This window comes from Benincasa hispida, chromosome 10 (assembly GCF_009727055.1).
Source record: "Benincasa hispida cultivar B227 chromosome 10, ASM972705v1, whole genome shotgun sequence".
NCBI lineage: Eukaryota > Viridiplantae > Streptophyta > Magnoliopsida > Cucurbitales > Cucurbitaceae > Benincasa > Benincasa hispida.
Window position 1 is genome coordinate 13880519 of NC_052358.1, and position 26928 is coordinate 13907446.

The 26928-nt window shown below is 30.4% G+C and overlaps 1 protein-coding gene across 1 annotated transcript; it reads right to left on the minus strand.

Annotated features, from left to right (window-relative positions):
* Positions 1–9708: 9708 nt before the first annotated feature.
* On the minus strand, positions 9709–14021 carry LOC120089320 (putative respiratory burst oxidase homolog protein H). Its single transcript, XM_039046755.1, has 13 exons — positions 13487–14021; positions 13229–13394; positions 13000–13162; positions 12117–12926; positions 11853–11948; positions 11645–11763; positions 11441–11543; positions 11195–11286; positions 10942–11107; positions 10745–10858; positions 10521–10652; positions 10342–10420; positions 9709–10051 (listed from the first exon to the last, which is right to left on the minus strand). The coding sequence occupies exons 1-13, from the start codon at positions 13833–13835 to the stop codon at positions 9939–9941; spliced, it is 2502 nt and encodes an 833-aa protein (XP_038902683.1). The 5' UTR covers positions 13836–14021; the 3' UTR covers positions 9709–9938.
* Between the last annotated feature and the right edge of the window lie 12907 nt (positions 14022–26928).

A 26928-nucleotide genomic window follows, 5' to 3' on the forward strand; every position in this document is an offset into this window, starting at 1 on the left:
GTGTGGCAAGCCAAGAGAAAAGCGCTGATTTCTATGTTTGGTGATTGGGAAAAATCATATTCAGAGCTTCCTTATTGGTTGAGTGCTCTTGTTCATTATAATTCAGAAATACGATCAGATTGGTATTTCCTTCCATCTGATATGTCAAGTACGACTATTTTTGGTCGAGTTTTTTGGTCCTTCGGTTCTGCAAGAGAAAGGTTCAAACATTGTAGGTCATTAATCTAGATCGATGGAACTCATCTCTACGGAAAGTGAAAGGGGAAATTATTGACCGCCTTATCTATTGATGCAAACGGGCATATATTTTCCCTTGCTTTTGCTATTGATGAAAGTGAAAATTCGTCCAGTTGTTATGGTTTTTGTGGGCATTGCGTGAATATGTTACCCAAAGATATGGTATTTACTTGATTTCTGATAGACATAAGGGCATTCTTGCTGCAATTAATAATGAGGAAATTGGTTGGAGTGAACCTAGAGCGTACCATCGATATTGTCTTCGTCATGTTGCCAGTAATTTCAATACGAAATATAAATCAAAGAAGCTAAAAGAGTTAGTGTTTAAGGCAGGAAATCAACACCAAATGTGCAAGTTCATTCGATGCATGAAAGAATTGAAACAATTGAACCCTGAATGCCTTGAATATTTTTCAAATATTAACTTGGAAAAATGGACCCAATCACATGACGGTGGGTACTGCTATGGGTGGATGACAAGTAATGCAGTTGAATGCATGAATGGTGTTTTCAAAGGTGCTAGAATGTTACCAATTACTTCTTTGGTTAGGCTAACATTTTATCGTACAATATTGTATTTTGAACGTCGAAGACAAGAAATCAATGAAGCACTCGATTGTGGGGACATGTATACGTAATATGCCCTGAGAAAACTTAAGAGGTGGGGAAAACGAGCATCTGTGCATACAGTGACATATATTGACAGTGAAAGTCAAACTCGAAGTACAAACTGGCATAAGTATGATTTCTCCCTATAAAGGACAACACACACAAGTTTTGAGCTTGAAAGAAGGAACTTCTTGTAATAAGTGGCAGTCATTCAAGATTTCATGCTCTCATGTAATTACAGTTTTTAATTACACGTGTTTGACGTATATACTACTTATTGATGAATGCAACAAATTGTCCAATTTCAAGCAATGTTATGAAGGTCGCTTCCATCCAATAGAACACCCAGATTATTGGCCAGAATTATCATTTACAGAAATTCGTCCGAATGTGGACTTACTAAGAGAACAGGGTCGGCAAAAAAGTATGCACATTCATAATGAAATGAATTGGAGATAGGCAAGCCAAAAAGTTCGATGTACAATTTGCAAGAGAGAAAGACATAACAAATGTACTTGTCTACAATGTACATTAGGTGCTTCGTCTTCGGGTCATTAGGTGTATCTTTTATGTACTTATACTTTTTATATAATTGTATATTTTATTTACTTGTATTTTTCATGTAATTGTATCTTTTATGTATTTATATTTTTTTTTATGTAATTGTATATTTTATGTACTTATATTTTTCATGTAATTGTATCTTTTATGTACATATATTTTTTATGTAATAGTTTCATTTTATGTAATTGTACTTTTTATATAATGAATTTATTTTTCATGTAATTGTATCTTTTTTTGTAATTTTTATGTATCTTTTATGTGATGGATTTTATTATGTAATGTAATTTGAACTTCTTAGGTAATGGAGTCTGGTTCTTCTAATCTTGTACAACTATATCAACAAAATACACATCATTCACAATCGATATGGGATAGTTCTTCGACAGTAGTTTTGAGTTGTCGAAGAAGGGAGGCATCTGCACAACATACTATCCCATTTGATTACCATATTATTCCCTACATTGAACAGGCAGGTTTTCTTGGGGTTGTAAAAATCAGATTTATCCAACTTGATTGGCACCTCATTACTGCTCTAGTTGAGTGTTGGAGACCAGAAACCCACACATTTCATCTGCCTTGTGGGGAATGTACAATCACGCTACATGATGTTGCCATACCGTTTGGGTTACAAGTGGACGAGCAACCATTGACAGGTTCACTATAATATGATTGGAAGAATGCTTGTGAATAGCTCTTAGGCATTCTACCAGATGATCTGAAAGGGTCAAGATTGAGTATCCCCTAGATGGCATCCCAGTTTCCAGAATTACCTCCTAATGCCGACGACATCAGCATACGTAGGTATGCACAAGCATACTTTATGTAGCTTATTGGAGGATTTTTGTTCACTGATAAGTCAAATACTCTAGTGCATCCCATGTTCCTCCCGCTACTGTCTGATTTCGAGCATGCTGGTACGTACTTGTGGGGTGGTGCATGTCTTGCATGGTTGTATAGAGAACTCTGTCAGGCTACCAATGCACAAGCGTTGGAAATAACAGGCCACTGATACTACTACAGGTATGGGCTTATGATAGATTTTCAATTATAGCACCACAAGTCTAGTTATAGACCCCAGATCATCGTCCACTTAGTACCAGGTATTATTTCATTTATATATTTATTTCGTTATCATTTTATGTAGGAATATAAATTAATTGTATTTTTTATAATTTTAGATGGAGTGGTGTATTAGCTGCCTCTGAACAGTTAGCAAATATGTTGCTCGTGTACCGAAAAATATTTGACAAACTGATGCATAATCTGGTAACAAATGTATATATAAATGAATATTTAAAATATTTAGATGTATACTTATCATCATTTTTTGTTAGATTAATTAGATGCCATACACACAACAGATTTGGTCATCACTACCTGATTATTATTGTGATGGTGAAGACATCCGGTTGACCGTTAACCCTCTTATATGCTTTCATATAGTAGAGTGGCATCATCCAGATCGCGTGTTGAGACAGTTCGGTCTGCAACAAACGATACCTTCGTTGTCCTATACACTCTCAACACTACACCAGATTGATTTGAGAGGTAAGTACAACCAAGACTGGCGTCGAATCCATGCGGAATATATATCCTACTGGCATGGACAATATCATCGTTTTGCACAGGGAGAAATAACAAATGAGCCAGCTGTATCAGATGACTACTTTTCCTGGTACAATTCAATCACGAGGTGATTTATCACACCTGACGATGCTTACTATTACTGCATGATAAGAGATTTAAAATCAGACATTTTCCATATATATGATATGAATATTGTTTAATATTTATTTTTTTCATTGTACAGAATAATTTTATCGGAGATGTACAACAATACTCAGTGCCGCACAACTTACCAGAGTTGGGTTAAATGTGTCAGCAAACATTGGTCAACATAGAAAGTATTATTCAATAAACAAGACGACTCAATGTTGCTGACACCGATCGAAGACGTATTCGTCGTAGACGACAACAACAGCAGGATGAACCTAATTTAGAGGGACACAAAGACAACCCCCATGAGGGGTAAGGGCCAGGGGGTCATCTTTAAATTTCATGTAAACTTCTATTTTCAAATTAAAGAACTAATTGTAAATCTTCTTTAATATCATGACATTTTTTTTTTAATATGAGTGCAGAAGAATTATATTTTTATTATAGATTAAATATATAATTAAGTTTAATAATGAAAGAATTTGTAGACCCGATCCTAAAGTCTTAATATTGTTGTACATCTCCAATTAAAAGAAATAATTAGTCAATCTATTTTTAAAAAAAAATAAAATCGTAGACTCGGTCCACGAGTCTCCATGCGACCGATCAACCAAGTCAGCCAACGTGGTGCTGACTGGATTAAACATTAATCATGTACCCCGTACACGATTTTGCCACATGGTAATCGTGTACCCCGTACATAATTTCATTATCCTACTTTTGTCAATATTTTCCACTTCCACCTATTTTTAAAAATACTTTACCATATATCCCATTTTTGTAAATAGTTTAAAAAAACACTATATTTTTAAACTTCATCCTTTTTTTAATTGGGGTTTGCATCATTATCCTATTATCATATAGATGTCTTAAACTAAACCATTGCCACCAAACTCGTGAGTTTTTTTTTTCCATAAATTTTTACTAAACACCATTATGTTTTTAACTAAGAAAGAAGACCACACAAAAAGAGAGGAGAGAGAATTTATCTTCAAAAAAATTAAATAGTTGTCAAATTTTAAAACTACTACTAATCAATGAATAGATGACTATTATTCTACATTTTTTCCACTTTGTTGTAATGCGAAAATTTATTGCACGTCACATTATGTCTCTTAGATTTTTTTTTTTAGAAAATAATGATTTAAATCTTTATTTTGGTCTATGAATCTTGAATAATGTTCTATTTTGGTCTCTAAACTTTTAAAAATATTTGTTTTAGTCCCTAAACTTTGAATATTATTTTATTTTGGTTCCTGAACTTTTAAAAGTGTTCATTTTAGTCCCTGAACTTTTAAAAATCACTTATTTTTGTCCCTAATATATTACTTTAGTCCCTAAACTTTTATGTTTAAATCTTTAATAAAATGATGAGGTGACTTGTATCTTTAAATAACTAGGCTATCAAATAAGTTAGCTATGCTAAAAAATTTAGAGTTTCAATTTTGAAGGTGGCAAAGTATGAGAATTCAAAAGATGTTTTTAGTTCAAAATTTTGGTCGTTTAGTATTTTGGCATGTTGGTTGTTAATACTTTATTTCACCTTCATCTTGTTCAATGCATCTAGAGCTTAGTCATTCAAAAGTACAAGTTCATTCACATTTTTGTTGAAGAGTTAATATAGTTTAATAGTAGGGATTAAAATAATCATTTTCTAAAACATTTAGAAACTAAAACAAACGTTTTTGAAAGTTGAAGGACCAAAATAGAATAAAATTAAGAGCTTAGAGATTAAAATAGGGTACCAAAAATAATATAATATTCCAACTAAGAAGATTTGTATTACTATACATACTCTTTTTCATTTAGAGAGTGTGGGACAACGTGTTAGTTATTATAGTCCTAGGTTATGATAGTTTGTGTTTGGGGGTAGGTTATTTTAGTTTGGATTATAATAGTATGTGTTTGAGGTGTTAACTATTTTAGTTTGAGAATGAAGTAGTAAATACTGTAGCAAATAATAAAAAAATGATGAATGTAAAATAGTAAAAACTAGTAAATAGTCAATATTGTAGGAAATTGTGATTTTGAAATAGTGTTGACTGTAACTAATTAGAGGCTTTGAAATAGTTTTTATTAGAACAAGAGGTGGTTATTATATTTTGATGATAACTCTTATCCTAAATGTCCCTTTAAAAGTTAACACGTGATCTTAAATAGTATGTTAGGTAAGAAACCATAGCATTAAAATAACCTTTAATTAAAAGAAAAATAAGATGGAAAGTTGGTGGTCTAGCTAGGGAGAGACATTTTATCTTTTTATCACAAGTCTTCACTCTCCAAAATTGAGTTGTGGGGAAAATATTTGCTTTATAAGACTGTGGACTCGAGGGGAGTTTGGCTTTTTTGTTCAATACCCTCCATCAACCATTCTTTGCTAAAAGAGCTCCCTTTAAAGGCCTAAACCTCTTTTCCATTTGGTCAATTGAACTTTTTTATCTAATCTTTGAGGACAAATATAGCCATACAAATTAGCATCTGGATATTTCAAAAGTGTTTGGAGCAAAAAAGTGAAGTTGTGAAGTTGCAATCCACCGTATAAAGAGTTAATAAAGCATAAATTTAATATTTTTTTAATTGTGGGACCCATGAAGTCTTATGCAAGACAAAAAGTAAAATTCACAATTTCACTCTTCCGACCTCAAACTCTTAGGAGGTGTTTGGGGCAATAAGTTGATTATTATAATCCTAGGTTATTATAGTTTGTGTTTGATGTGTAGATTATTTTAGTTTGGATTATAATAGTATGTGTTTGAGATGTGAACTATTTTAGTTTGAGAAGAAAATAGTAAATCCTGTATCAAAAAATTTTTAAAAAATGATAAATGTAAAATAATAAAAACTGTAGTAAATAGCAAGTATTGCACCCAATGGAGGTTTTGAAATAATATTGACTGTAGCTAATTGGGGAATACAAAATAGTATTTAATGTAGCAAGAGATGGTTATTATAGTCTTAGGATAGTTTTTCCCTCGAACACACTCTTAAAGTCAAACACCTCTTCATTAGATATTAGGACTTGTTTGGATTGACTTGAGAAAATAGTGTTTTTCAAAAAGCTCATTTTTATTTAAACACTTTTGATAAAAACTGATTAAAATATACTTGAAAAACTATTTTGAAATGGTTGTTAAATATTTCAATTTCTTTCAAAATAACTTATTTTTTAAATTAAACACTTGAAAATGTATTCCAAACATATCTTATATCTATTATCATTCTTAACGTTACATAGAAGGTTAGATGTTTATTCCTACCTACATTCTATGAAAATCAAAGAGGGGAAAAAATTTAGGCAACTTAAACAATACATAGAAATAAGATAAAAGATAAATAAAAAAGATAAAGATAAAGAAAAAGAGAAAAGATTGATTGAAATTTATGTCTGTGACCTATAAAGAAACGCATTGGAGAGGCTTATGATTGGTCCCTGGTTTGAATAATATTCATGTGTTGCTAGCTTTTGAAAAATAGTTCTAACTAATTCACGTTGTCACATTCTCATTGGAATATTCAATGCAAATCTGACATGGTGACTTTGTTAATTTTTAATTAACATTATAATGCCTTGAAAGTTTCACATTTTTAGTACAATAATTATCGGGACGAAACTAACTCTGGATTCATGATTTTATGTTAGAGAACAATTCAAATAAAAGTAATTTTGATACTTTAATTTGAAGCAAGGTTGGAATTAAAGTAATATAGATTACTAAATTACACTAAACTATTATGCATTATATCTATTTATTTAATATATATCTATATAAATAATGAACATAGTTCATCTGACATAATATTAATATTATTAATTTTGAAGTCGAAGGTTTAATTTTCCATTCTACATGTTGTAAAAACAAATTATATTTATTTGTAAAAATAAATATGATTGAATAAACTAAAAAAATGCAACTTAGAATCTGTAGTAAAGCTTTTCTAAAATTGAGTTAAAGTTCTTAATATGAAATTGATTTTTATATATTTTAATTAATATAATTTTAAATGTTTAATATAATATTTATTAGATAATATTATTAGCTTTCAAGTTCAGTATAAAAATGAACATCAAATCAATAATGAGGTTTAATTTGAAGATTTTTCAGAAATATAAAGATCGAATTCAAATATTTTACACTGCATGAACAAAAATAGAATATATATGTGAAAATAGTATTTTAATCATTTTGTATCTCACATATGATTTTATAGATTAATTTAATTTACAAAAATTAAAATCTTGTTTATTATATTTTAATTATTTATTTTGAAAATTAAAAAAAATGTTAATAAAGTTTTTTTTTTCTTTTTTGAAAAGTGTTAATAAAGTAACTTAATATGTCAGAATTTTTTTAAAAAACAAATATACAGATTTTTACCATTAGAAGTCTGAATTTTTTAGTTTGGAAAATAATGTTATGAATATTTTAGTTTGGAAAATAATGTTAGAAATAATTTTGATTTCTAATATTGATTCATATAATTTAAGTAATTGATAATTGTTATTGTTATATCCGTGATGATTAGTATAGTATTGAAGAGATAATTATTAAGTGTAAATCCCTCCATCCCATATCTGAAATTTATAGGTTCGAGTAGTGATATGAAATTGGAAAAATAGAAGGGTTTTTCTGTTATCCAAGATCATGGGTAGTTATCAATGTAATGGAGGAATTGGTAGTTACTCATAATGTGGGTAGTTATCTAAGTTAGTGGTGAGTGAGTAATTGTTATATATATAAATGATAAATAATTCTTCTTTAGTCGACTCTCTCAATCTCTACATGGTTTTTGTTTTCAAAAGAATCACATACTCTTTGTCAGTCAAGATTCTTTATATCATCAAACGATGAATTGAAGAATATATGGTATTAGGATTGGAGAACATAGATTCAAAGAATTTCGAATATTTATCATGGAATCTCTTTTACCATATATATCTTGATTGATTTAATTATCCTTTTAAAATCTATTGGTGATAATCGCTTCTACATTTGAGTCTAATTGATGCTAACAAATAAATCTATATTTCTATTTTAAAAATGAAAAATGTATTTTTACTTTCCGGAATCAAACATTTGGAGTACAAGTCAAAAATACCAACGGATAGGAGGAGTAAAAAAAAAAAAAAGAGCGCTCCACAATGAGAACACGGTGGGAAGCAAAACCAACTAATCAAAGGAGAGTATTGATAACTTTATTGCAAGCTCTATAGATTATAAATTTTAAGTTGGGGAACGAAGTATATATAAATCTATTTTCTAGGGCATGTATCCTCCGACCCCTTCATGAATTCGCCAGTTTAGAAGATCAAACCTTTGACTTTCTTTAAAAAAAATAGATGTCATGTCAATTTTCGTTGAGTTCAATTTATTTTAGCAAGTCTACATTTTCTTTTTATATCATCAACTTGAGAAAAGAATTATTGTAATAATAATTAATCCCCTCTCCTCCGATTATCTTCTCTCTAGAGAAATATATGATTTCATTAGTAACTTTTCTATTCACAAAAAAGTTAAATGTTATTAAGAGACAACCACATCTATATATTCGATGGCTTATATTATTAAAATATTAATATAATTAAATATATCTTTAATATGGTATCAAAAAAGAAGTCACATGTCTTTCACAAATTGATTATAAGTGGTAGATCATTTTGAATGATTCAAGCATTGAGTTACTAAACAACTCATTTAATAACAGTGTGAATTTTTTTAACTTGTGTTTATTTTTTTTTACTATTTCTTTACCATGGTTTCCATCTTCCCTAAAATAACATTTGAGAATTTGCAGTCCAACTCCACAAACAAAAACAACGTTTTTCAAACTAGTTTTTTTTTTTTTCTTTTCTTTTTCTTTTAATTTTTCAAAACTTGGGGAGGTTAAAATTGCAAATTTAGTGTTTATAGTAGACTGTTTCTCGTGTTTTATTACACCATGATTGAATTTTGAATTTTTTTCAATTATAGAGACCAAATTTATAATTTAACTAAAAAGAAGAAAAAAATTGTTATAGGATAATGATCATTATATGTGGCTGTGTGCATGAAGCAGGAGTCATTTTTGCTTGCATGATGACAACCAAGTCATTTACTTCAACAATAATAACCTCATAGGCTAATAAAATTTTTTTGGTCTGTCGTTTTTTTCCTAGTTAGAAGTTTTTCTACATTAATTTTTGTGTTTCTAGTTTCATTGTTTTCTTTTAATTCCTCTATTGTTTTTCTCTTTATTCCTATCGTAATAGTGGGAGGTTTTTCCCAATATTTTTTATCAATCGAATATGTGGTTTTTCGTCATAAAGTATTGTCGAAGCAAGAACAAGGGATGAGAATTTGGAGAGTGAAAGAGAAGAGAAAGGAAGTGAGACCTAGTCCGCATGCAAAAGAATCCATTTTAGTAATTTTAAAAGGTATAGTTCATTTTCGATCCAAAATTTGGGTCATGCACACGACCAACCCCTAAATAGACTATCCTTCTCTATTTAGCCATAGTCCCCACCACTCGTATTTCAAGCTTCAAAGTAGAGCCAACACCACAAGAAGTAAAAGTGCAGTAATGGATTAAAAGCAAACCATGATCTTTGATAAAAATACACTTTTTTTTCCTTGATAGAAATCGATATCTGTTAGGCAACAATTATTAGAGACCAGCCAAAGTTGATGGGAGATTCAACAAATTGCTATGCTAGATAGTGGAATTTAAAGCATTCCCTTTCCTTTTTTATAACATTTTGAGGCGAAAACCAAGCAGCTTACAAGTGGAAAGATTCAATATCTCTAAAAGGTGATACCTTTAATTTTACAACTTTTTTAAAAGTTCTCCTTGTGAAAACGAAACCTTGTTGATCTTGAACTATCGCTGAAGTTTTTGCAGTGACCACGTAATACCTTCACAAGACTGTATGTTCCACAGTAAAATACACCTGCAACCAACAAGAATTTGTTGAATTACCACTCCCATTACAGGAGTTCACACATAAGAAGCAAAATTTATCGGTAATAGACTCTTATTAGTGATAGACTCTATTACTGATAAACTTCTACCAACTCTCCGAGTCTATCATTCATAGACTCCGAGAGCTAAATCTAAATTTTTTTATATCTACAAATTTTTTTGCATTAGGATATAACTGTTAATACTATGTCTGATTGCTATATTTGCAACTTTCCCAAAGTTGAGAATGAGGTTTCATTTGTTAATGTTGTTTCTCACCTATTTCAGAACCTTTGTGTTTAGATGCCAACCCTGCAAAAACTTTCTCCCAGTTCGGTCTTGCAAAGTGAGTCCTTATCTGTGATACAGATGTGTTAACAAACACATACAAACATGCACCATGATGATAGAAAGAGGAGTTTTCTTGGAAAATTTTGAATTGATCAGTTCATGATTACCCGGCTTCCTGAAACAACGTCCACTTCTTCACCTCTAGATTGCTGAATTTGTTGCAGCATGGTGATGAGCACGGATCGTGCGTCTCCTTCCTCGTGCACACAACTTAAGTGGTTGTGCATTTCTATTATTTTCTGAAATTATTCAAATGAGATAAAGTTGATTAAATGTTAGTAGATTGGATATAGAATTGAATGATTTTCTTGTTTAAACACTGTTGACGTACGTCGTGATCGTACTCTGCAACGTCATCCATGACACCTTTAAACCAATCAAATGATGCCTGTTCCTTTGTCACCCAATAGAAATATGCTCTCTTCGGGACCTTTTGAGCATCAGTCTGCAATTATGCTTGGATTAGTTCCCATGGTAACATTTCTTTTTTCAACAAAATTATCAAACAGTTTATTTTGCTTTACTTACAGTGTGGGAGTCACTTTTTTTTATGTGGTTTAATAAATCTTTCAAAATGCTGATCATTGGAGTAGCCCCAATTCCAAGGCCTATGAGCAATAGAATATCGTAATTCTTGTAACTTTGTGCTGGGGCTCCATATGGTCCTTTGATCAAAATCTGGGGATATTGCTTCCTGCAGACACAAAACGAAGATGCTTAACTAATTCTGTATTGAAAATGCCTCGCAAAATAACTCGGAAAGAAACTAGTTTTCACTCACCTTGATTCTGAAGGAACGTAATCTGAATATAATTTAGTTTCCTGTCTAACGATACCACCCTTCTTCCTCTTTATACTGTCAGGATCACAGACCTGCATTGCCTCTGTATTTAGTGTGTAGAAATGGATATAAAAAGAGAAAAATGTGATGAACTCTATCCCACATTCTCCGGGCGAATTTAACACTATCAGAAAACACAAACAAATAAAGGGCACAAGAGCTTGACAGTTGAAATAAATTTATTACCTTTTGAAATCTGTTTCTGAGCTCAGTTGTCCAATCTCCTACTGCTTGTATATGGACACTCAAATAGTCATCTCCTGGTGCAGAAGTGATAGAGAATGGATGCCTGTATTCAATAATAAAAAATCTCAATTCAAGTTATCATTCTCCCATACATCCTTAAATAATCAACTGCTAAACATAAATAGTTCAAATATAAAATATTACCATTCAAATTTTGATATATCCGGGCACTTAACAAACATATACATTCCACTTTTTTCGTACTCAAATCCTGGAGGTTTTGTCAGGTATAGTGCTAGAACATTTCCTTCATACACTACCCCCTGAAAAAGTCCAAGAAAACCAGAAGAATTCGTTTAGTTTTCTCGGCTGAACCTCCGAGAAAAGATAAATGATTTGCAAATCTCTGCACCTTTATCACATTAACTTGATCATAAAATTCGTAGAATTTTATAAGAAGTCTCTCAATCACATACAAAAATACTGGAACTGCAACGTACATCCATGTCTGCAAATGAAGAGATGTGATAAAAGATCGTTGTTAAAATTCACTGATTTGTTCAATTTGAACTATTCTTTTGCTCATTCATTGATTATCCTTCCTGAACTTGCCATTGTTAATAGGAATGAAGACATTAACATTAGATTAGCAGCAATACGATGGCAATAGACTTACCGTTTTCTTGTACCATTCCTGAACCAGGAATATGAAGTAGCCATGAATGATCAGTAGGACATAACAGAGAACAAGCAAATGATGTGCATACCAGAAGGCATTGAAGCCTGCCAAATGTTGAAGCAGTGGAGGTAACTTGTCTTTATGCCTCCTGAATAAAGGAGTTGCCAATGTAAAGCAAAAGGCCATTATCATGATCATGAGGATTCCTGTAACACCGGGAATACTTGCAACCAAGTCAGAGTAACTTGGCTTCTTGAAATCAAAATTTGACCCAAGAATTGCCATGAATTTGTTGTTTGGGCATGAGATCAATCTTGGAAAATCACAGGCTAAGTGCATTATGACATGAAGGAAAGTACCCACTGCAATGGCTACAGCAACCACCATATGGAAATGGATATGATCATCAAAAGGGAAAATGGAGTTGAGACGTGTGGATCTAAGTTTGGTTAATGTGCCTCTACAAACAAGAAACAAAATAAGAGCCATATTGAATTTAAGAGTCTCAGCTGCTCCCTTTGCAACACTAACACAATAACCCATCACTTCAAACACCCCCTTTTCTCTATACTCCATGAATTTCCAAGCAAATAGACCCAAATTTATTGCTAGCCACAGTATCAAAACCCAGATTCTTTTCCAATTTGCAATTATAGCTTCTTCTGTTTCCTTCAGAAATTTGCTGGCTGGAGTTTTGCATCTTCCTAGAATCAGGGCTGATGCCTGAAGTTTAGAATCTTGGCTCTGCAACCTTTTTTCTTCTTCAGAGTTCCACATTGCCTTCACTAGAGTTTCCATATGCTCAATCTGTTTAAACAAACAAACCGACATCATTAAGAGAGAAGGAAATTTCATCTTTCTTTTCTTCTTAAACAAGTACCTCAATAAATCCATTGCGGTCTGGATCAAGCTCTTCCATGATCAGAGATACGAACGTTTCAGCTTCTTTCTCGAGGTTTTTCAATTTGTTTGCAGAAGCACTCCACTCCAGTACCGCCTTCACCTCTTCCCTCGAGATCTTCCCGTCGCCATTTTTGTCACACCTGAAAACACACAGTTGCTTCAGAATCTCCATTTCAGAACGAAAGAGATGTAAGAGAGTTTCATACAAGTCAAAGAATATCCGAAGCCGTGAATCTAGGTCTTCTTTTGTTAAGTCTTCCCAAAACGCTCTCAATTCTTGCAGCGTAATCCCTTTCGCTCCCATTATCCCTCTTCTTCTTGCCAATACATCATACAGTTCCCCACCAAAATCCGTTGAATCCTTTTTCATCCCTAAATAAGAAATTCCAAATACTAATTTAGCCAAAAAAAAAATAAAAATAAAAAAATGGAGATTAATCATAGAGAGAGGACTAGAACTTCACCAATGCAGGCTCCAAATTTGTCTCTGGAAAGTTTTCCATTAGGAGCTTGTTGACGAAAACGCTTCTCAGTTGCCTTCCATGCTTCCTCTTCTTTTCCGTCTTTGAAACGTTCCAGAAACCTCAACATGTTAAATCCCTTCCGTCGTCTTCTAATTCCAACGACCGGCTGAGAAGTCTCGACGACGGTCTTCTTCACATCATCATTGCAGTTTCTCTGCTTCGCGTTCACTTGGTTTAAATCTCTTAGTTCGGCGGTTTTCTCATCGGTCACCATGTGATCGATTTCAATGCTCTCCAGTACGCATTCTCCTGGATTCTGTTTCACCGTTTTTTTACATGAGCACTCCATCAGCGTTTTTCTTCAGAATTACAAAGAAAAACAATGGAGAAATGAGCTGCAGAGTTGAGATTTGGAGTTTTAATTTGTGGTTATGGAGATTTGAAAGATGAACAGAGTGTTCGAAGGAAGGTGGAATATCATGGCCAGCCTGAAAGTGGTGGTCGACGTCGAACTGTCCAGTGCGAGTCAATCTCGAACGAGAAGTCTATATAAATAATAAATTTAAATCCTATTGTATTGGTACTTTTATTTTGGTTTTTTTTTCAAAGACAAATAATAATAATAACAACTAGGTGTATCACCACATATATATCATTAAATTATTTAATCATAATTTGTCACATGTCAAAAATTATATGTGTACGATGATAGTGTGATACGTCCAAGTATTACTGTTATTTCTTTATTTTATTAGTTAGGGTACAAATCTTTAACTTCCCACACATATTTGATGTTGACTTATTTGACATGGTCATCGTTTTAAAAGTTTTATTTCATTTTCTACTTTTCTTTTCTTCTTTTATTCAATAAATAAAAATAAAAAATTAAATCATCAAAGTAATTGATGTCTTATCTATTAAGTTATCTCAAATTCACAATTCATTTTTTTATATAGTTTGGTTTTTTGTTTTCTTGATATTGTCACAACTTAATTGAGTATAAATTTATTTTAAAATTTATAAATATAAATTAAAACAACTCATCTCTTTTAGGTCCCTTTTTATAAGGTGTATCAACTAAATTGAGTATTTTATGAACCAAACTATAAAATATAAAAGTATCAAAGAAAAAAGTCAAAAAATATAGAGACTAAATAAAAGTTGAAGGAAATAACTTTATAGTTTTAAGAATTTTCAAAGTATATGTTTTTTTTTTTATCTTTCAAAATGTATCATTTCAGTCTCTAAATTTAAATGTGTATGGAGTATTTTTTTTATTATTGTTTTAAATTATGATATTATACTTTTTATAAGAAAATAATTAACAAAATTTATCTATTGTATCTCGTTATTTCCTCTTTCCCATCTTCTACTTCCTCTCTCATTCTACTTTCTTCTTATTTGATCATCATCCAATTAAAGAAGAACGAGAAAGTGACAACGATATCATAAACTTTTTGTGGAGCACTTTGTGAAGACCTAATCGTACAATGGAGGTCCTAGTAGTGCCGTAGAGAATCCAAGGAGGACTCCTGTAGAGGATCTAACAATATCATAGAGTCCTAGTTGTAAACCCCCTAAACTTGTTTTATTGGCTAATTATGTTTAAGTTCTCTTAATTATGTAATTAAGCTCTTGTAAGTATGTACTTATAATGTTTGTATTATTTGAAGCGTGTAGGAAGCTCAATGTATGTATATGTATGATTGAATGAGGGAAAATATTCTAAGTGTTAGGAAGCTATACTCTCTGGTACTTAAAGGATAGGAAATATGTCTGGCGTGAAATGTTAAGCTCTCAGGTGAAGTAGAAAGAAGTTAACACTTAGAGGAAAGTAGGAATTTTATGCATTAGAGCTATGACACGCTATGGGGCCAGCTTTGTTGGCGACCAAAAGTCCAAAGGGGACATTATGGCTAAGTATAGCTATATAGTACGTGGAAGGTCATGGAAGAAGTAAAATGGCTCTTGCATGACAAGGAAGCATTGAGGTTGGTATAGAGGAAGTATACAACCAACCTTGTTTGTAAATAGTAAAGGCTAAGTTGACAAACGGGATGGTTGTGGACCAATGCGTCGAAGGTGACGTTCAGAGGGTACAACGTTGAATAGGAGTATGCGATGACGAAGAAAATGCTTAAGTGGCCGTAAGCCCATGCGAACGGAGTTAGGTTGGAGTGCACAGCTTAATTAATTAATAAATGGGATACGTGGCAGCATTAGAAACGTTGGATTGAAGATTAACATGCCAAGTGGCATTTAATTAAGATGAGCCTACATGCAAGCCTAAGTATAAATAGGCCTTGCGAAGAAAATAACTATTTTGCCAAAAAATTTCTCACACTTAGAGGTAGTGTTATTGCCATATGAAATCTTGGAAGGAATTGAAGAAGTTCCTGGCAAGTTCGAGAGATTAGGGGGATTTTTAGTTTATTCAGAGGAATTAATGCTCAAATTCTAAGGTAGGAGAGTTTAAATGTTTATGGGCAAATTCACTAAAGGAAATCTAGTTAGTTAAAGACGAGAAGTAGAGTTATGGAATCTAAAAGATTGAAATCTGAAACGATATTATGGATGAATAAGTAGGCAGCTACGTCTGAAGAATAAGCAAGCAGTTGACCAACCGATGATATGTGTTGGTGTGAGCATTGACATAGTATTCACAGTCAAGGCGCATTAGGTACCTAGCATAGTGTATGCTCATCACATAGGCTAAGAAAGGTATTTTAGTGCCTATCTGAGCACTGTGAGGAAGGATCGCCATTCTTTAGCCAACCTATAAGGTAAAACGCTAAATATAGCTGATGCGATGAGATGGTTAGGATGCAATGAAATTAGGCATGTTGCGATGAATTACTAGTATGTGATGAAGTTAAGTTTATGCATTAAGCTCAAACAGGAGCTGATTATACTGACCAAGAAACTTTTCCTTATTTCAAGGTAGGAGCACTTATAGACCCTTGGATAAGTAGCTTAAAATAGTGAGTGACTAGTTTTCAAAATGTTTGCTAAGTGTTTTACTTATGAATTTCCAACGTATAGTCATCTTTGTTTTGATGTCCCAACGCATGCTTCTAGTAAGGGAGTTAAACACATTTTGATGATTTAAAAGAGTTTTTTTTTTCCCACTTGTAACTTCCATGTGCTTCACTTGAGTTTTATCCCATGATTTAACATTTGAATGAGCTATCTAGTGATTCTCTTAAGTATGATAAGTATGATGTTTTAAGATGTTCACTTGTATGTTTAATACATAAAACCTACTCTTAAGTATTAGTATCGAAGGTATAGTAAGGTACCCAGCTGCATGACGATCCTTGCTACTGAAGGTATGGTAAGGTAAGCAAGAACCTACTCAGTTTTCTGTGCACATAAGATCTATGTTATCGATGTTGATGAGATCGAGCAAAAGAGCTCTCTCTCAACTAAGGTTATTAGGGATTGAGCAAAAGAGCTCTCCCATGTGTTCAGGCAAAGGAGTAGAGGAATTTTATAGTGAATGTTGATGAGTTTATTCCAAGGTTTTACATGCTATGATTTACATTTTCTAAATTTTATTCCCGGATCCTGGAATGTAAATGTAAATTTTTGTTATAATCATGTTTACATCATGAGTTACATAGGTATATTTCTTTTAAAGAAGTCACTCACTGGTCGTTTTAAGCTCACCCTTCTTTCAATATTTTCCTCCTCAGGTAACGGCCGACATCTCGAAGCCTAGTAGTTCTGTCAGTGTCACTTCTCAGAAACCTCTGAGAATTCGAAGTTTAGGTGGCTCATCATGTCTTGTTAATTTTGGTTCTTATGTTCATATTGAGGAAGTCAGGGTAGAGTTTTTATAACTGTTGTAAATAAACTTATTGGATCTTGTAACAGTGATGCATCTATATAAGTGTTTTGCTATATGAAAATCTGTATGTTTATGTGGTCGGTTATAGGATACAAATTGTTTATCAAGTACCAAGAGCATTGGTTCATGGAAGTATGTTGACATAAATTATCATAAGAGAGTTAGCAATTATTGTCTTCACAATTATGAGAGTAATTCGGGAAGGGGTGTGACACTAGTAATATCATGAAGGACACATGAAGGATCTAGCAATACTAAGAAGAACCTTTGAACTTATGTACTAAGCTAAGTGGTAGTCGGTCTAAGTTCATAATAGATAGTTCATGAAGAAGTTGGTAGAGAGTAGGGTGGGTGAGGCATCGATATGTTGCTGCTTTGGGTAGTGGTGTCATCACCGCCCGAAGAATAACAGTTCAACAATTTCATGAATTAAAGAGGGGGCAACTATGAGCCTAAATGCCCTATACATAAAACGAAACCTATATAAGTGATAAAATTCATTCATTAAAAGGTATGCCGAAAATACTCTTGACTACTCTCTATACCACTACTCTTCTTAACCCTTACTTAAACATTAGAGTATCAGTGATGTAACACCATGTCAGTATTTTATTTATTTATTTATTAAGGCATCTGTGTCATTTTTTTCTCAAAAGTAAAAATTCACTAGTGGATCATTTGTCATTATCAACAATTTATATAAAAATTATAAACAAAAAATAGAATTAAGAATAAACATTTTATACTTTTAATTAATTACAATGATTTATATTATATTTATATGTTCTTTTTTTTTAATATATATTGATTTTTATTGGAATGTGAGACCTAAATTGTATTATATTCATATTTTCCATATTTACTTTCGATATGATTTTGACTAGGTGTTCAAATAACCCGACAATCCGAACAATCCGGACTACACAACCCAAAATATAAGAGTTGGGTTGGGTTAGTTTTGTTCTTGGGTTAGGTTGGATTGAATTTTTCTATTTTTATTGGATTGGGTTGGGTTGTAAGTTGGCTAAAAAAAGATTTGGATTGACCCAACCCAACCCAAATTATATATATATATATATATATATATTTACTGTTGGGTTTTATGCCCTAAAACTCGTAGATNTGGTTTTTGCATTGAATTTGGTTGAATTTTTTCTATTTTTCCTGGGTTGGGTTGGGTCTAAGGTTAAATAGAAAAAAGATTTGGATTGACCCAACCCAACCCAAATTATATATATATATATATATATATTTACTGTTGGGTTTTATGCCCTAAAACTCGTAGATAATACATGCTATTAATTGACCGTAATCAATAAAGAGTTATATATGTTAATTTATAAATGTTATTGTTTGTGTTGTTTGTCTATTTTGTCTTAATAATTCTAAATCCAATAAACTAACATCTAAGGTTGCCTTATGAGACTTGAATGGTATGTGGTTACATACAAAGTTCAATGTTCAAGATACAACTTAAAGAATCTATAGTATAAGAATAAGGCTCGAACCTTATCCTGGTAACACTATAGATATGACTCACTTTGTATTTGATACAAACGCAATGATCCAATGAATTCGTGTAGTTGACATGTGAATGGAGGTATCCTATGCAATGAGTTTACATAAGATTGGACCACGAAATAGTAATCACTAGCTCTTTGTTTAAAGTTTGATTTCGTTGTATTGATTAATTTTTGAATTTTTAATATTTTTATTTTAAAATTGTTATGATATTTGTCTTTGTTTAAAGTTTACAATAAATATCATAGATATTTGATATTTAGCATCTTAATTTTATGAGATATTAATTATTAGTTATGTGTTCTATATAAATTTACATATTTTTCATTAAAAAAAATTATAACCCGATAACTGAGTTAAAAATTTTATTTGGGTCATTTTGATAACCAATCAAACCAATTCGAAATTTTAGATTGTCCAAAAAATACCCTCAATTCAATCTATGTATACCCTTAATTTTGCCCCTAAATTTTAGAGGAGACAATATAAATACTTTAATTTTGGGACGATTGTAATCTGAATTTTTTTGAACCACGTAAGTTTGTGGTACCACATAAATCAGCAAAATTTTGTTTTGATTATCCATTACTACGTTTTTTTTTATTTTTATCTTTTATCTGTCGATTTTTTTAAAAATAAATCATTCGAATTCATAAATATTTAAAAATGTTACATTCACTAAAGAGGGTTTTAATCGGCAACCCTGCTGTCAAAGAATGACATTATTCTTTTTTATTGATGTTTTGGATCGCACGTCTCATATACGGATATGCGAATTATAAAATAATAATAATAATAAAAACCCTCCTACCAACTCAGTTAGTTACTTTGATATTTGGATCTCACGTCTCGCTCCTAGATTTTTTTAATAATAATAATAAATTAAGAAGAAAAAAAAACAACATTTTACTAATAGTTCATTAATTAAATTAAAAGTTTAGAGTTTGTTTGAGATTGATTCTTGTAATAAATTAGAGTGATAGATTTGGAAATCCACCAATTGTATTGTTTGGGAAAAAATAATTGATGGTTGGTTATCAATTTAAATTTTATATCTAATAGAATCATAAACTCTTAATTTGTGTCCGATCAAGAAGTTTGAAACTTGAAATATTAACCCGTTTAATAACCATTTTGATTTTTAGCTTTTTAATTTTATAAAATTAAACTTATAAACGTCATTATCATCTCTTGATTTCTTGTTTTATTATCTACTTTTTACTATTGTTTTCAAAAATCAAACCAAATTTTGAAAATTAAAATAAATAATTTTTGAAAATTTATTTTTTTGGAATTTGGTTAGGAACTCAATTCTCTTGCCTAAGAAAGATAAAGAATATTATAAAAAATGAAGAGAAAATAATCAAAATTTTTAAAAACCAAACAATTACTAAACGCGAAACGAGACATAAGTAATTTTAAAGATCAAAAGATCAAATATACCTAAATTTTAAAGTTTATAGATTAAAATAAATTATAATTTCATTTCATCACTAAAAAGTTATTTTATTTCTCGAGTTTCAAAATATCACGATTAAATTATGAAGCTTTCGCGATGATTCAACAACAAAATATCTTTGTCAATTTATAATATTTGCCTATTGATGTGACGAATCTTTTATCAAAATTACTCTCTCTCAAACAGCTTTTTTTTTTCTCTTAATTAAAAATTTTATTACAACTCAATTTTGCACCTAATCAACCATATTTTGACAACCATCCGTCTGACTTATCAACAAATAAATAAATATACATTTTTGTTTTTCAAAATCCATAATACACTGTCGTTTTTATTTTTTATTTTTTGTAAGAATTGTGTGTCCCTACCTCGAATGAATTATCTATCAGCTCACTAAACTTAAAAATGATATCAAACGTTTGTCTTTTTATTTTTATTTTAAAAATTAAATTTATAAATATACTTCCACCTCTAAATTTATTATTTTGTTATCTACTTTTCACCAATTATTTAAAAAATGAAGTCAAATTTTAAGAACTAAAAAAAAGTAGCTTTCAAAAGGTTATTTTTGTTTTTGGAATTTGGCTAGAAATTCAACCATTGTACCTAAGAAAGATGCAAATCATGATAAGAAATGAGGATGGTATTGGCTTAATTTTAAAAACAAAAACAAAAAAACCAAATGGTTATAAAAAGAGCCTAAAAGATAAAAGTGTTACGTTTTGAAATTTAAAACTAAATGAAAATCAAAAATCAAAATATAAGTGGTAACATTTTCTAAATTTAGGTACCAAATACAAACTAGACTCAAAACCTAAAAATCAAAAGGGTGTTTCCTTTTTTTTTTTTTGTTTTCTTATTATATATAGGTTTAAATATTATTTTGGTCCTTATAATCTCAATTTTGGTCTATTTTTGTCCTTGTATTTTCTACTTCGATTTAATTTGGTTTTTAAACTTTCAAAAAATGACCTTTTCAATCCTTTAGAAATGAAAATGAAGGGACCAAGATGGTCATTTTATCATAATATAAATGACAAAATGAACATTTGGATAGCAGAATTATCAAAATGAACCAAAGTTGAAAGAATTGGGACCAAAATGAACACTTTCAAGGCATAGAGACCAAAATGAACCAAACCCAAAGTATATGGACCAAAGTAATATTTAAACTTTATTTTTAGTATAACATGGTGGGGAAGTTTCGAACTACGAACCTTTGAATCACTTGTATTTCTTTATATTATTATTAGGGAAAAAAAAAACCTTTTTGGTCCCTAGATTTTGAATCAAGCTTCTATTTGGTTCTAGGTTTCGAAATGTCATACATTTGATTCTTAAGTTTTGAGTTTGGTTTCAATTTAGTCCCTAAGTTTCAAAATATTATAATTTTACCCTCGAGATATGAGTTTTATTTCAATTTGGCCCCTAAGTTTCAAGATTTTACAATTTTAAATTCAATTTTTCATTAAATACTCACTTCCAATCATTGACATTAATGTCTCTTAATTTATTTAAAACAATCATGAAATGAAATTTTAAAGGATAAATATCAATTTATACTCCTGAACTTTGGATGTTGTACAAATTTAAACCCTAAATTTTGAGGATTGTTTCAATTTAAATTTCAAATTAATAACTGTATCCATTTAAACCTTGAATTTTTATAAGTTTATTAATTTAAACTCTGAACTTTCATAATCATATCAACTTAAACCCTCCATTATGTTTTATTTGGATACACTTGTATGAATGTTCAGGGTTTAAATTGATACACTTATGAAAGTTTAGGGTTTAAAATGATATAATTATTAGTTTATGGTTTAAATTAGTAAAAATCCTAAAGTTCAAGGTTTAAATTGATACAGCTTTAAAAGTTTAAAGTTTAAACTATAATTCTTAATTTAGGGTTTAGATATAATCCTCAAAGTTTAGGAGTATAATTGATATTTGCCCAATTTTAAGCATAATTTTAAACGTGATGAAAAATAGTGAAACTTAATTAATTATAATTATATTGATTATTTTAAATTTATTAACATACATTAACAATAAAGAAGGGAAATGAGTATTTAATGAAAAACCAAGGTTCAAAGTATAAATCTTTAAATCTAGAGACCAAATTGAAAAAAAAAAAAAAATTCAATTGTCAATGGTAAAGTTGTAATATTTTGAAACCTAAGGACTAAATTGAAACCAAGTTCAAAACTTAAGAACTAAAGCTCCTTTGGGTGACCTTTTGGTTTTTTGTTTTTGATTCTTAAAATTAAGCCTATAGAAATTTCTTATACCTCTAAATTTCTTCGTTTGTTATCTACTTTTTGCCCAAAATTTAAAAAAAGATAACAATTCACAAGAAAAAAAGATAACAACCCAGCCTTAATAAAGGCCCCTAAATTTCATTTTTGTCCAGTATTACTATTATTTAAAAAAATATTTAAATGACTTCTTAATTACACAAAAATTAGGATCCAATTACCTTTTTATTTTCAATCTATAATTAAGTATATATATTTTAAAAAAGGAAATTCAAAAGTTTTAGGGATGCATGTGCAAGATTTATTTCAACCAATTTTTATTCAAAATTCTCACTCATTCTCTCTCTATCCCTCCCCCCTCTATCTCTCATTCTCTCCACCTTCACAACAAATTTTAGTTGTTGGGATTTCTGACTACTTAAATGATATATGTTATATATTTATTGTGATGTAAATGAATTTATAATATGTACTATGATTTATGCCGAATAATAAGCCAATATAAGATTTATATATTGTGATATATTTCATATATTGATTTATACTATAATTTATGTCAAGTATTGAGTCAATCTCTAATTTATAAATTGTAGTATATTTTATATATTGGTTATAATATTTTTAAATACTTAGAAAAGAATTCAATCATTGTATTTAGAAAAGATGTAAATCATGGTACAGATAAACTATTGGGAGGAAATAAGCTTAATTTTCAAAAACAAAAATAAAAAGCGAGATGATTATCCAATAGAATCTAAATGTGTAGCTTTTTGAAATTTAGAGACAGAATATAAACTAGACCTAAAATATAAGAATAAAAAAGGTGTTTTTTTTTCTTCAAACTATTATTAGTATGTCATTGTACTAACTTATTTGAAATTAATAATTCAAATTCTAATTTAGAGGGTCTTTTTAAAAATAAAAAATATTTAAAAAATTTAAATTTTATAGTAAAAAGTTAAAAAGATACTCAATACTTTTAAAAAGTCTAAATATTTTTAGAATTTTTCGCTAAGAATTTCCCTAATTTTTAAAAGGCAAGTACCGTGAAATGCATGCACATTAAATTTATTTCTTCCCAAGCCGCAATCATTGAAGCTCTCATCTTTTCGAATTAAAAATAAATAATTTTTTTGAAAATAAAATCATCTTTATCCAACACTTTTTTACAAACTAGTTTCAATTTAGTGGGAAAACGATTCAACCCATATAATTAATCATAGAAATTATCTTCTCATAAATTGGCCATTGCCCACATAACTTTAATTATTATTTCCATCTTTATTGTAAAAAAGTAATAATAATAATTTAAAAAAACAAAAACAAAAACGGGTGAGCTGTGAAGCACGTTCTACTTCTGAATGGTTACATTATATTTGATAAATATTTTTACCAAGTCTTTGCTTTGGCATTTTCTTGTCCACGAATATCGTTTTTTTTTTTTAAAAAAAAAAGAATACATGGATATAGATAATGATATTTTCCTTTCTTTTCTTTTTTTAATTAAGTTATTGATGTTCTTACTTTTTTTTAAAAAAATATATTCGCAGTTCTCCTTACAGCTGCCATCATTCCCGATTTTACTGATTTTTTTAAAAGAATTTCTACTGAATGTTTAGATTTTTCTACGGAATAATTTTTAGATTCATTGAGAGAGTTGTTTTTATGATTTATAATTAAAATTTAATATTTATAATTTGATAAAATTCTTCTAAATAGTCCCTATCACAGGAACTGATTAGGAAGAGTTTGTCAAATTATAGGAACTATTTATGAAGTTTTATGAACTATAACTTTTAAAATCATAAGGATTAAATTCTAATTTTCTTCTATCCATAGAGATCAACATCAACTATCGTCAGAAATTAATTTAAATGCTACTATAATAACTGTAGTGAGTACCTTAAAGCTGATTTGGCACTACGTCTAATTGTATAGACTATTTGGTAAAATAAAATATTTAAGCATAATCACTTTTAAATTTATTTGTGAAAATCAATAGATGTCAACTATTAGATTTAACTTTCTTAAAATTTTGCCATTAATGACTTACAAATCTCAAATTATTGTTCCATATTAATATATTTTTTTTCATAACTATTCCCTCCTACAATTTTGATCGACTCAATCAGCTATTTTCTTAAGCTTTTATCAAATAATTTAAAGTAAACAACATTAGTTACAAATTATATCACATAAATTTTTATATAATTATATTATAATAAATTATAAATTAAATATAAATATAAAAACATTTGAAATAATAACTCTACTTTGATTTGTATGAATAAATTACATCAATTTAGTACTAATTACAAATCCCATAACTAATTTTTTCTAATTTAAAATTAAAATTTACCAAACATTATTTTACTCTATTTCACATCTAATTATTCTAAAACCACAACTACTAACGATTATTTTAAAACCTAAAATTTAAAACTTATTCAAACACTAATATATGTGTGTTGTTGGAATGCTTTGAATCCTAATCAGAATTATATATATATAACTATTTGTTCATGATGGATTAGGTTAGTTCCATTATCCGCCAGTATAAATAATCATTAAAAAAAACAATAATAATGAAACCTTAGTGCAATGAGATTAAGCCTTGTAATGACTGCTTACCTAAAAATTTAATGAAAAAAATAATATGGATCCCAACAACTAAATATTATCTCATGAAAATATTCGACATTCACGTACCTTGGGCTGAATATTCAATAATAATTAAAAGAAAAACAAAACATATTTTCAAATAATTTTTTATTTTAAAAATTATAATCAGCTAATTAAACGTGTACCGACAACTTTGTCTTTAGTAGGATAAAAACTTTGTTTTATTCATAAAAACAATTTTCTTTATTTTCAAAATTTAACGTTTTCTAGGCTACATGAAATTAAAAAAAAACAAAATGTTTTAAATAAGTAGTATTATTGAATCATGAGTAAATAGTCACATACAATGATACAAATATGTGGACAAAATATTAGGTTTTTTTTTCCTTCTTTTAATTTTAAGGGCAGAATAAGTTGACCACACAACACAAGGCTATAGATACACGGTGTTATGTGTGGATTCTAAAACCAAGAGCAAAAGTGTCAATCAAGAAGAAAAAAAGGAAGTGGGCGAGAATCGAATAAATGGGTCGGCCTCATCTTGGTCAAGGCCAAGACCAAAGGAAGGCCCATCAATTATAGGCCCAAAAGGCCAAGTACGCAAGAAAAAAGCTTAGATTGACCCAAGCAAGAAGATTGAACCGATCGACCTCGGTTCGAGCATAATCTTAGTCTTTTAGAATAATTAACCCAGGCATTAGAACCCTTTTTCTTTGTTTTATAGGTCATCTCTTCCTCGAATTACAAATTTACCGTTAATGTCAAGTGAAAGTTATGTGTGTTTTCCCTTGGCCTCAATAGTTGGCGCCACCTGTGGGGACGGGAGTGATCTACGAACGTAAAATTAAAGAAATAAAGGCTACGATGACCTAGTTCCCATAAATCATGATAAAGAAAAAAATTTTGAAGACAGAAGCCATGGGTGAAGCTGATCCTCATGACCTAAATCAAGGAAAGGCAATGTGTTGGAGAGTTGAAGTTGAATATAAAACAACTTAGGTTGAGGTCGAGGCCGAGGCTACCAATGTTGAGGATGGGGCTGAAGCTGGGACTAACAAGGCAAAGACCTAGGCAACCAGTGTCGAGACGGAAGCGACCGTAGAGACCAAAGAGCCAAGGCTGAGATTGAGGCTACCATTGTGAAGGCAAAAGATATCAAACTAAGGTCAAGGAGACCAAATTGAAGCGAAAAGCCAAGTGTTGGGAATCGAATCCCGAGTGGAAGCGTTAAGACCGTCTTGCATTTGATTTTTCATTTTATTGGGAAACAAAAACCGTAATTAAACAGAATAGTAAATAGGACAAACATCAGAAAAGCATGTTTTAATGAAGGGAAATAAAAGAGAGAACTATTTCTTACCTTTGAAGATTCCCAAGCCTCTCAGAATTTTCTCTAGCTTTTCAAATGAACGCCTCCTCAATCGATCTCATACATGACCACAAGAATACCTTGTTATTCTTCTAGGAATTCCAATAATTGGACAAGTGGTATCCAAAAATTGGAAGAGGAAGAGGTACATGGATTTCTTTGAAAGAGTATAGAGAAGATTTTCTTTTGGTGGCTAGTTTTAAATCACCAAATGAATTCTCACCCTAAAAAGGGCCATAAGGAGGAGGGAGAAGGATTAACCTCTTTTCTAAGTCTTTCCTTTTTTACCCTTCTGCTAAATTAATCAAATAATCTTTATTTATTAATTAGCACATAAATCAAATAAGCATATATATTAAATCC